This window comes from Oncorhynchus mykiss, chromosome 21 (assembly GCF_013265735.2).
Source record: "Oncorhynchus mykiss isolate Arlee chromosome 21, USDA_OmykA_1.1, whole genome shotgun sequence".
Classification (NCBI taxonomy): domain Eukaryota; kingdom Metazoa; phylum Chordata; class Actinopteri; order Salmoniformes; family Salmonidae; genus Oncorhynchus; species Oncorhynchus mykiss.
In genome coordinates, this window is record NC_048585.1 from 27,726,108 (window position 1) to 27,738,512 (window position 12,405).

A 12,405-nucleotide genomic window follows, 5' to 3' on the forward strand; every position below is an offset into this window, starting at 1 on the left:
TCCAGAGAAATACACCAACTAATGCATGTAGGGCAGAATTGGGCCGTTTTCCAGTAATAATGAAAATACAGAAAAGATCATTAAAATTTTGGCTACATCTAAATTCAAGTCCAAATTCGAGTCTGCAATTTAAAGCACTTCAAGCCCAAGAGCTGAGCCCAGAAACGAGCCCTCTCAGTCAGCTGGTGTTGGATCTCACCAACCAAGCTGACGCCAGCACTGCTTCAAAAGAAAGAATTCCAATAAGCAAAATTATGAACCAATCAAAGGAATCATATTTACAATACTGGAAAAACGAAACAAAATCCCAAAGCCGACTAAATTGCTATCTGACCCTAAACAGAGAATATGAATTGGCTGATTATCTCTACTCTGTCAGAGATACGAAGCAGAGACAGATCCTTACCAAGTACAGGCTGAGTGACCACCGATTGGCAATAGAAACCGGCAGACATAAAAAGACATGGCTACCCAAAGAGGAGCGTGTATGTGGTCACTGCATGACAGGGGAGGTAGAGACAGAGATGCACTTTCTCCTTTACTGTGATAAATATTCCTCACAAAGAGATTCATTATTCACAGAAATGACTACATATATTCCAAATTTTTACAAATTGAACCCAGAGGAAAAACTAAGAATACTCATGGGCGAAGGAGCAATGGCTCCTCTTGCAGCCAAATATGTATTTTCCTGCCATAGCCTGAGGGACACTGAATAATAACATCTGCATAGTAAACAGTAACTTACTTATTATTACTATTATTGTTATTACTATAATTATTAATGTTTACTGTAGACTGTTACCATTTTATTGTTATTATTTTTGTATTTAATTTTGTATTATTATTTACTACCATTTTATATTATTATTTGCTATCATTTATAATTTTGTTACAATGTATATTGTATACATTGTTGCTTTGGCAATATTGACACAATGTTTTTCATGCCAATAAAGCAGCTTGAATTTGAATTTGAATTTGAGAGAGAGAGAGAGAGAGAGAGAGAGAGAGAGAGAGAGAGAGAGAGAGAGAGAGAGAGAGAGAGAGAGAGAGAGAGAGAGAGAGAGAGAGAGAGAGAGAGAGAGAGAGAGAGAGAGAGAGAGAGAGAGAGAGAGAGAGAGAGAGAGAGAGAGAGAGAGAGAGAGAGAGAGACTGATTTAGTGTCACTTCTATAGGAAGCATACCGCTGAGTCTATAGAAACACTATCAGGACTGGTCTTTCTCGTGCCATGCACACATTGGTGGTGAGTGGGGTGACACAAAGTGCTTTGAAATCTAGTAAAAAGCTCGAAATAAGTAAATGTAATTCAGCAACAAAAAACCCTCAAATCACTTTGGGCTACTTTACAAGTCCGTGGAGACTTTTGTGATGTGAAGAGTAATGGCTCTGTCTCCATTTCTGGACACTCAACTAATTCTCTGCTTGTTTTAAGGCAGCTGGTGAGTAAACAGCTTTCATACAGATTTGTTCCTCCTATGTATCTTCCTCCTCATCATTAGATAAAAAAAGGCCATATTCCTCCTTTCCTCCATCTCCGTTCCATCGCTTTATCGCGCCCCATAAAAGACGACGGGTTTTGCCGCAGTGCGAACGAACCGCGCCTCTCACTCTTTCTACTCGGTCACTTTACGTCTAGCCCCTCGCTTTCTGTTGTATCCTTCTCTTCCTCTTTCTCTAGACCAACGGTCTCTCTGTAGTTCTCTGTCCATTCTTTCCCTCTGTCTCTCTATCTTTCTCTTCCCCACCTCCTTCTCTCTCCTTCTCCTCCCCAGCCTCCTCTCTCTCGACCTGTCTCTCCTTCTTCCCCACCTCTTTCTCCCTCTCCTCTCTATCCTTCTCTTTGTCTCTCCCTCTAATAGGCATTAGTGGCCTGCTGTAGCTGCTCCATATGCCGGTGGCTTATGAGGAGAGGGGAGCTGGAGACACTTGGCTAAACTGAACGGAAAATAACTCCCTGTGTTTAGAGGCGAGACGCCACGCAGCAGCCACAGAAATCAATCACACACACTCGTCTGAGCATCTTCCAGCTGCAGCGGGAGATGAGCTGTGAAAGTGTGCGTGTGTTATGCAAATGTATATGTAAGTGTGGGTAGATATTTACACGAGGATGATAACAGGAATAAATGACAGATTATTCAGAAAGTATTACTGATTTGACAGTCTATCAAAGCACTGAGTGTGCGCACATGTGCGTGTGTGAATGTGCGTGTGTTTGTAACGTGTGTGCGATGATGTCTCATGATTGTGTCCCCCAGGTGTAATGTCTCCCTCACCCAGTGGGGGGCAGTGTGTGACCAGTATGTCGGTGGAGTCGGGGATCTGGTTCCACTTGTCCAGCAGAGCCTGACCTCTTGGCAGGTTGAACCCCCAGCCATAGTACCATGGCTGCCTGGCTCAGAGAAAGAGAGAGAAAGAGAGAGAGAGATTAATACAGTATATCATATCACTGTCAACAAAATCACCCATCAGATCATCATCTCTAATAAAGGAGAGCCCTGCGGGGGGAGAACCCTGCGGGGGGACAGATTAAGTGTGATAGCCAAAATGGCACTTAATCTCTGAACCTCAATCATCTGCTCTGACAAATCAAATCAACTCCCTCCAAACTTTAATCAAACACCACTGCTGCCACGTACAAAGTGCAATAGTATAAATTAGACAGAACCGTAGACGAGCAGGCAGAAAGCGCTAGGATATAAAACCCCAACATTAAACATTAACGTCCGCTTGATTCAACAGTCGGCATTGGAGCCTTCCAGGACGGGAAGGGAAAAGAGAAGAGAGGAAAAGAGGAGAGAGGAAGAGAGGGACTTGGCGGCTGGGTCCGTGTCCCTTCACTTTGATAGCGGACGCCTCTGGTGGGTGAGTGACGGTGGAGAAATTAACATGTCACTAACAATGAGTCCTCAGATCCATCTTCCTCTGTATCGTAAGGCGAGCCACGCGTGTGTAACCACGATGACGGCGCCGTTAGCTCTCGTACCGCCGGCTTTTGTTAATTTGCAGAGGGCAGTCACTGGAAAAGCCAACTTTTATCGGCGCCACGCCGTCCGTCGCTTGGCGCTTCAGTGGAACGTCAGATGGAGGCTGTTTTATCATTTCCTGCCCATTTGTGTATGTATGCAAGCGAGAGTGTGTGTGTGGGGGGGCACACACACACACATGTACACACACACTTGATTAAAGAGACCTAGTGGTATAATACAGCAGGATACATTTGGTGATGGTCCCAACACTGGGGTCACTGCCTGAGAGGTTAAGGAGACAGAGTGAGAGATGCATCATGGGAAACGGTGTCCCATTTCAGCTTGAATCTACTCCATTAAAATTCCATCACTTCGGGACATCAGAGCCTAAACACTTTATGAAACATCTGAAGTTCCCAGTGAACGCAATTTCAATAATTTACACAGTGAATTTTAAAACATTTAAATTGGCCTTAGCATATTAATTGGGCCGGTTAAATATTCATGTCCGTCTTAACATGGATGTCTCAATTAAAATGAGATGAGCTGCCAGTCTCCTCTGGGTTCCAAATGGCACCATATTCCCTAGTGCACTACTTTTGACCAGAGCTATATTGAGAATAGAGTGGCATTTGAGACACAACCCATCCATCCCCTCTTCATATCTGAATGGAGAGATGAAGAGGAAAAACACTTTTCTCTGGTAATCGCAATTGGACTGTAATTTCCCTAAGAGGGTTCGATAAAAAGAGAAAGAGAGAGAGACAGAGAGATAGAGAAGGGGGGTAGAAAGGGAAAAGGGGAGATGAGAAAGAATTAAGGGGCTATTGAGAGAGACATGGAGATGGAATGAGATAGAGATGAAGGGAATGAGAGAGAAAAGAGTGAGTTTGTACATTATGTAAATACTTGCATTTCTTCTTTCTGTTCCTACTTCCAGCTCATCTCAAGTTAAAAGTCTGGGATTTTCTACCACTAGGGCCAAAATCACATGCTATAAAGTATCTAGCCGGCTAGCAGATACCTATAGACTTCCAGGCGTTGCGCTAATGCTAGTTAGCATTGGATCATGATACTACCACCAACTTCCTTCATACTGGATGCAGAGACATAAAAATGGTATCCACGAGTTCATCTGACTCTGAAGGTGCACCTGACTGTATTATTTTATAAGCACATGGACCATATAAAATGTCACATCTCAGCAGTGTAACATCCTTATCCCAGTAGCAAAAGGAAGATACACTGATTTAACTGTGAGAGTGCAACTTCACTCCAGGAAAAACCCTGATTCTTCTGATTGCAGTCTAAACACGAAAACTAAAAGAACATAATACTATGGATAACATCTCCACGATATGAATAGGATTTGACCAGGAAAGGGATTAGAAATAAACTAGCGTTTTTTGGTGCAGTTAGGGAGGAGAATTGGGGACGTGCTCAGCATATTAAAGATAGGTTTGTTATTTGTTACGGATATGAAAAAGAAGGAAACAGATGTTTGAGTTAGAGCGCTGGATCCCTAGGCGTCGTCTAGGGGCAAAGCAAAGCACGCTGGGAAAAAAACAACGGCGTAAAAATTACTTTCATTTGATGTGATTCTTTTCCCCCTTTTCTAAAGCGAGAGAGAGAGAGAGAGACTGACAGAGAGAGAGAGAGAGAGAGACTGACAGAGAGAGAGAGAGAGAGAGACTGACAGAGAGAGAGAGAGAGGGAGAGACTGACAGAGAGAGAGAGAGAGAGACTGACAGAGAGAGAGAGAGAGAGAGAGAGACTGACAGAGAGAGAGAGACTGACAGAGAGAGAGAGAGAGACTGACAGAGAGAGAGAGAGAGGGAGAGACTGACAGAGAGAGAGAGAGAGAGACTGACAGAGAGAGAGAGAGAGAGAGAGAGAGACTGACAGAGAGAGAGAGACTGACAGAGAGAGAGAGAGACTGACAGAGAGAGAGAGAGACTGACAGAGAGAGAGAAAGACTGACAGAGAGAGAGAGAGAGAGAGACTGACAGAGAGAGAGAGAGACTGACAGAGAGAGAGAGAGAGAGAGAGAGAGAGAGAGACAGCGAGAGAGAGAGAGAGAGAGAGAGAGAGAGAGAGAGACAGCGAGAGAGAGAGAGAGAGGTTGAGTCAGGTTAACCCAAAACACCACTTTACTTAACAGGGTAATATTATAGAAGGTTTGAAAACAAATAAGGGATCAGTCTCACTCTCAGTAATGTGTGCGTGTAACTATTTCAGTGTGTGTATGTGTGTGTGTGTGTGTGTGTTTCTCCATTCAGAAGCTTAATGATTACATTGGAGAAAGCCCATGAATGATTAACGAATCAGGCAGTGCTGAGGGGCGCGAGGCGTTAACCACACACACACACTTTGGTTAACTTCACAGTCGTTAGGAAGAAAAACAGCACGCCAGAAGAGGAATTTTAAATCTAAATCAATTCCAGACTTATCCTGAGGTCTAGAGAGGAACAGGCTTGGTGAGAAATAGAGAAAGAGAGACAAAAGACGAAAGAGAGAATGAGGGAGCTTGCTTTAGTGATGTTGTGAGACGGGAAAAGAGAGCGGTAGAGAAAGGGAGGTGAAGAAAAACAGAGAGAAAACACAGAAGAGAGTGGTATCTATACAGTATAGAACAAGTCTGGGTTCTCTCTATTTATCTTTTGACAAGACAGTATGAAGAGAAGCAGAATAGGAAGACGGAATAGATGAGGGAGGCGCAACCAGAGAGACAGCTAATGAATGTGTGTATGCTATAGGAGTGTGTGTGTGTGTGTGTTCATTTCAAGTTTGTTATTTCTCAGAGAATCAGAGTGGATGCAGTCACACCCCACCATCATCACCTCAGCTTGAGTTAATTAAGAGCTACTGTCGACTTAACGACCCTAATAACAGCCTGGAAGGAAGGGGAGGAAAACACACGCACACACACACACACTCTCCGCTTGTGTGCTCTTATTAGACTGTGTGTATGTGCGTGTACTGTATGTGTGTGCATGTGTACGCATGTATGTATGCTCACATCTGGGTAATACTAAAGGGGATTGCTGTCACTTGTCACTCCTAAGAGCTGAGTTTTTCTTATTAAACCCCCTGCCTCCCCGCACCACTTGACGTGTGTCTCCGTACCCCCCCCCCCCCCCCCCCCCCCCCTAACCTCGTTAAGAGCCTCTTTCAATTAAAAGTGTTCCGGGGTGGGAGAGGTCCGTTGGGACGCCACTGCTCAGATAGAGGTCAACAGAGCTGCTTAGAGATGCTTTTAGCAGCCTTCCTGTTCTCATTTACTCATTCACTAGCCTGGAGGCTAGGTGGGCTAGTTCAAACACAGGCTACTGACTGTTAACACTGCTTCCTATTCCTGGGTAATTACACACAAACAATACATTCTACTCTGAGGGAACTTCTCTCTGTCAGTATTAGATACTAGTAAATACTGCTAGGTACTCTATGTCCTCTGACTGTCTGATATCTCCCATTGTCCTCTTTGTTTAAGTCTACTCCATGAGCCAATGAGGAGCCATTTTAAAATGAGTCAGTTGAAGAAGTAGCATCAACACTGCTTGTGTCCCATTCACACACAATAGGATTCAAATCTTTCAATAGAACAGTTATAAGTTAATTTGCAGACACATAGCCCGCGCTGGTACATGGGAGAAGCAGGAGAGAGTTTGACTCCAAGAAGACGCTATTTCATGTTACAGAGAAATACGTTTCTTTCTCTTTTCCATTATTAATCCCAACTCTAAACCTTTCTCAGCGCACACTATTCTCCCTCCCACACACAATGGTTAATGTACAGACTTTGATGTTTAATCACGACTACCACACACACACACACACAAGCCAGTCCACCCGGCAAGATTGATCCTCACAGCAGGACTACTGAGACGGAGGGAGAGAAAAGGGGAAGGAGAGGGATAGGGAAAGGGACGGACACCGACACTGATGCAGAGAGAGAGGGGGAGAGAGGGAAAGAAAGGGAGTGGGATAGAGGGAAAATAAGAGATGGGGAAGGAGAGAGAGAGAAGGCTGAAAGGCAGAGTACTGTATATCTGACTCTGACAGTCAGGAGGATAAGAAATGTGACAGGGCCCAGCCTGCAGTAACCGAAAGGTCGCTGGTTCGAATCAGCCGTTCTGGCCTTGAGCAAGGCATTTAACCCCCAACAACTGCTCCCCGGGCACCGATGATGTCGATTAAGGCAGACCCCCGCACCTCTCTGATTCAGAGGGGTTGGGTTAAATGCGGAAGACACATTTCGGTTGAATGCATTCGGTTGTACAACTGACTAGGTCTCCCCCCTTTCCCTGTGTGAGCTACAGAACAGTCCTTACTTCAACACCCCCGTACCCTCCTGTTCTTCCCGTCACCATCTTTCTTCATTTCCCCATGTCCTTACTTAATCTGTCATTCTCCATCTTCATTGTATCTATCCGTGTACCATAACTCAACCCATCTATTCCTCCTTCTATATTTCTGTCTTCTAGTGAGCACCCACTCTCTCCCTCCCTCTCTTCCTGTCTAATCTCACCTCTCCACCTCTTTACCTCTACTTGCCCCCATCCCCACTTCCCCTCTCTCTGTGGAGAGGCAGATTGGGGACATATTGGCCCTCAGCATGACGTATGTAACACCCAGCAGGGTCAGGAGGAAGCGGGCTGACACGCTGACACACACACACACGCAAAAATGTTAGAAAGAAATATGAACACACAATATGTTGACACACGGGAAATCAAGCAATGTTGTTTTGTAGTCTGTCTCTCCTCCCATCTTTCCTCCTCTCAGCGCCTGTGTGTGTGTCTCTGTAATGGCTTAATTGCAGGCGAGCGGTGAGCGCAGTAGGGGGTCTAAACACTGGGTGGGTGGAGGATTAGGTGACGGACTACCACAGAGCTCTCATCCACTAAACACAGTACAGTCACTGAGCTACACCAGTCAATGTCTAGCCCCGGGGCTGACAAACACACACACACTGACACACACCTGCACAACCCCCTTTGAGCTGATATACACATTTTGTTATGCACAGACACACCCCTGTACAGCAGTAGTCTCAGAGTGTCCAACCATTCTGGTGAAACTGGAGCAGACATACGTGGCGTCGCAGAGCCCATCTGTGACACCAAGCCTCATCAACAAAACAGTGATGGGTACAGAGACACTTGTCTTGTGTGAAGTCTGAAAGGCCTGGTTCTCTGGACCAGTAGCAGTCAGCCTCACAGCTGTGCTCATTTACAGCTTCACACTCATCAGCAGCAGCAGCACACAACCCAAGAACCCCCACCACCTTCAATGTTAGGTTTAAAGCCAGACGTGTGTTCTTATAGGGTTTTCTCAAATGAGAGCATATATTCTGTCAATAAAAAAACTCATATTTATTAAACTAGCAGCAGCACACAACAATATTATACAGATGTGAAGCTGCCTGTACATTTCTCTCGAGAATCTACATTTCTTTGTCAAATCAAGCTGGTTTCATCCATTCCCACAGCGAGCCCCATCAATGAAGCGCAGCTGCTGTCTAAACCAACCACTACCCCCCCCCCCATAAATCCCAGAGCTCCCACCTCTCTCTCTCTCATATCTACTCCTCCACTGTGTCATTAATTCTGCTTGTTTGGTGAAATGCTGAAACATTGTTCCCACCGCCCCGTGTCGATCACATACTCACATGCACACACACTCGCATGCACACACGATCTCACACACTAGCATGCACAAACACGCTTTCACACACTCGCATGCACAAACACTCTCGCCCACTCACTCACATGCACGCACGCACGCACGCACGCACACACACACACACACACACACACACACACACACACACACACACACACACACACACACACACACACCTGGCAGGTCTCAGTCTCCCTATAGACTGATGATTCCCGCATTTAATAAAACGCAGGCAGACTTCCTCTAAAGGGGAACGATGAGGGGTGGAGGGAATTAGGAGAGGAAAAAATAGGGGGAAAATAAATATATGATATACTGTAGGGAGAAGGAGAGACAGATAGACAAAGACAAAAAAGAGAAGGAAGAATTAGAAATGGGAAAAAAGAGTGATACAGATATACCACCAGATAGCTAAAGAAAGAGAAATGAGAGACAGACACAGAGAGAGAGAGCGAGAGAGAGAGAGAGGGCAACAGAGGGACTGATGCGTAAGGTTAGTGACAGATGAATAGATGTGTCTCTTGTTCCTGCTCTCCTCTCTTCCTCTGTCACTCTTCCTCTCCCTCCTGCATGCTGCTCTTCCTCTGTAATCAAGTTTGATGTCAGAAAAGACAAACGCATCCCTGTCCATCCTCGCTTCCCTCTCCTCCGTGCCTCTCCCCCCCTCTACGCCGTGCCTCTCCCCCCCTCTACGCCGTGCCTCTCCCCCCTCGCCTCCGTGCCTCTCCCCCCCTCTCCTCCGTGCCGCTCCCCCCCTCTCCGCCATGCCTCTCTCCCCCTCTCCTCTGTGCCTCTCCGCCGTGCCTCTCCCCCCCCCTCCTCCGTGCCTCTCCGCCGTGCCTCTCCCCCCTCTCCTCCGTGCCTCTCCCCCTCTCCTCCGTGCCTCTCCCCCCTCTCCTCCGTGCCTCTCCCCCCCCTAAAAAATTTTTTTTTTAGAAACAGAAAAGTACAGATCAGCAGAAACTAGCCCAGTCAGAATCTCCGAATCTCAGAGGAAACCGTGTTTGATCAGGGACTGAGCCTCTCACACACGTCTCTCCTATACCTGTGCTATAGCTTACGCTTCATAATTGTACATCTGCCCACACGTCAAATCTACATCAGTGACATGCAATAAAGTGGGACTTAAGAAAGACTACTAGTAGTTAAACATACACAGGACTTTGCAGGAACTTCGGGCTACACGGCAGAATATGACATCTGGGTCATTCACTATCGTATTATCACTAATATTTCTGGTGTTTTACATCGCACCATAAAACAGAAAGTGAAGCTCTGAAACTAAATCAGGCTAAAAGCATTTCTTACCGTATTAACCCGAGAGAACGAGGAGGAAAGAACGCTTCTATTGACAATGTTTCAGCAATTTACTGCCCTTTTTCAAAATAAGTATTTTTACCATGAATTTATAAGTTACAACACAGTTGCCGATACAATCTCAAGCAATATGCAGTAAACACAATTATGTCACCTTGTCCTCACAAGGTTCCAATATTAAGACGCGTAGTCACACTATGACACATCTGTCATGGATCCCTATGACATGCACTGTCAGGAATAGTTACAGTGCGACGGTCATGAAATGCCCTGTGAGTTTCTCCAGATTCTGTAGCCAACTACCCCGATCAAAGACCCCCCTCCTCTCTCCCTCTCCCTCTCCTCCCCCTATCCCTGAATGGGTAGTGCGAGGTACTGAGAGATGACAAATCTGCTGGGTCCTGACAGACGACTTCATGCCCAGCGATAATGAGCTCCCGTCGGATGCTGATCTCACAGGATGCACAGAGACACGTTACACTAATGTTGCACTAACGTTGCCGCTAGGGTGGGGGGGGGGGATTCATGTGGACGTCCACATGCCGCCACCTACGTCTTCTCGCAAAGTGGATACACTTGACAGAAAAGTGTGAAAGAGAGAAAGGAAGGAGAGAATGAGAGAAGAAGAGAAGCATGGGGGGAGAAATGAGAGGCCGACGGACAAACAGACAGAGACAGGAAGATTGGAAGACAAAGAAAGACTAAGGGGATGAGGAAGAGAGTCTCTCTGTGGAAGTACGTGTGTGTGTGTGTTCAATGTGTGTGTGTTCAATGTGTGTGTATGTCAGCAGCATGTGTGTGTGGAGAGGTAGGGGTGTAGGCAGCGCCTGCTTCCAACATCGTGTAAACCTCCCTTGTTGCAGCAGGTGGAGGAAAGCTGCAGCAGCCCAGTATGTGTGTGTGTGTGTGTGTGTGTGTGTGTGATGAGAGCAGGTGGGTGAGAGCTGTGTCATATGGAGGTGCCTGGAGCGGCAATGGAGAGAGGGGTCCAAACCCTGCAGGCTTTGGGGGGAGGGGGGGTGGGGGTGGGGGGGTGAGGACAGAGGAGGGCCAAGAAAGAAAGAGGGGAGGGGGCAGAGTGAGGAACAGAATACACCCAAATATGCCAGAAAGGTTCCCCTTAAAGATTTGTCTCTGCGTTGACCCGCCTAATGCTTAAAGTAGGGATCTTGTTTCAAGCCGGCACTCATGATGTTAAAGCCATGAGTTGACCTCCCATTTGGTTAACACTGATATGGGTCAACATGGTCATAAGGTCCAATGCACACTAACCACTTTGAAGTAAGCTACAGGTTGAGTAAAATATCGGACATCTCTAGCCTCTTATACCTGACACTAGCCCTCCTAGACGTTCTCCTGTGTCCATACCTCCCCATACGCCCATCATCCACGGTCTAGTCTGACTCCATTCCAAACACACCTCTGTAGAGTGTCACAACAGGTCTTTGTCGTATTTTGATTCCCATGGTTGAGCCTAGACTGCCGCCTGCCTGCTTGTCTCATTTCCACATTTCCCTAATAACAGCCGTGGCGCTAGGCGCTAACCCTGTTAGCGTAGAACATAATGAATTCCCATTTAAATAGCATTTAGAAGTGCTAGGGAAGCACATTTGTCCCTTCCTGTTCTAAATAATGACCAATTACCATGGAGGAAGAGGTGGCTTCACAGAGGAGGAGAGACAGTTGAGACGGCAGTGGGGGAGACGGGGGAAAGAGTGGAGAGATGGGGGAGGGGCTTTCCTTTTTAATTGGTGGCAGATCTCAATGTGACGCGTATCTTTTTCTTCTTATGATTCTGTGGGGGGGGGGGGGGGGGGGGGGATAGGGAGGGAGCGGGGAGAAGAGATAGGGAGAGAGGGGGAGAGAAAAAGGGGGATGAGGCAAAAAGTGAGGGGAGGAGGGAAAGAGCGAGAGAGAAAGAGGGCGAGTGACAGAGAGAGAAAGACAGAGGAACTAGCATGTGTCTAAGCTGTGTTTGTCTTGGAGGGATAATGTGCGTTAGCTACATCCACTACAGTCTAATTCTGTCCAGAAAAGCTGTTGGACTTCTTTTTTCCAACTCCTTCAGAGTGATAGTTGCCTTGGCAACCGTGGCAAATCTTCCCTTTCTCAAACAGATGTCCCATTTAGTTGGAAATTAGAATGTGTAAAAACCCACGAGACACAAATTATTTCAAAGTTCTCCGGTGGACAGAGGGAGGGAGAAGAACAGGAAAGAAAGGAAAAGAAAAAGGAGGGCCTTCTACTGTTGCTCCCTCCCTCCCTCCCATCCACCAGTCTCCTGTGCATAGGGAAACACACTGATTTGCCAAAGATGGAGGTTGATGGGATGGTAGAGGGTGGGGTGAAAATATGGCAGGTGGGGGTGAAGAGGGACCCCTGTTCTGAACCAGTGCTGGGCATCATGGCAGCACGCGTGCCAGCACAGCAGAA

The 12,405-nt window shown here is 46.5% G+C and overlaps 1 protein-coding gene across 1 annotated transcript in view; it reads right to left on the reverse strand.

Moving 5' to 3' along the window:
- Positions 1 to 12,405, reverse strand: part of LOC110500178 (metallophosphoesterase domain-containing protein 1) — a 43,565-nt gene that overhangs the window by 8,052 nt on the left and 23,108 nt on the right. Inside the window, exon 5 of the mRNA XM_036957530.1 lies at positions 2,278 to 2,393. Within this exon, the coding sequence (XP_036813425.1) occupies positions 2,278 to 2,393 (116 nt within the window). The remainder of the gene's footprint in view (positions 1 to 2,277; positions 2,394 to 12,405) is intronic.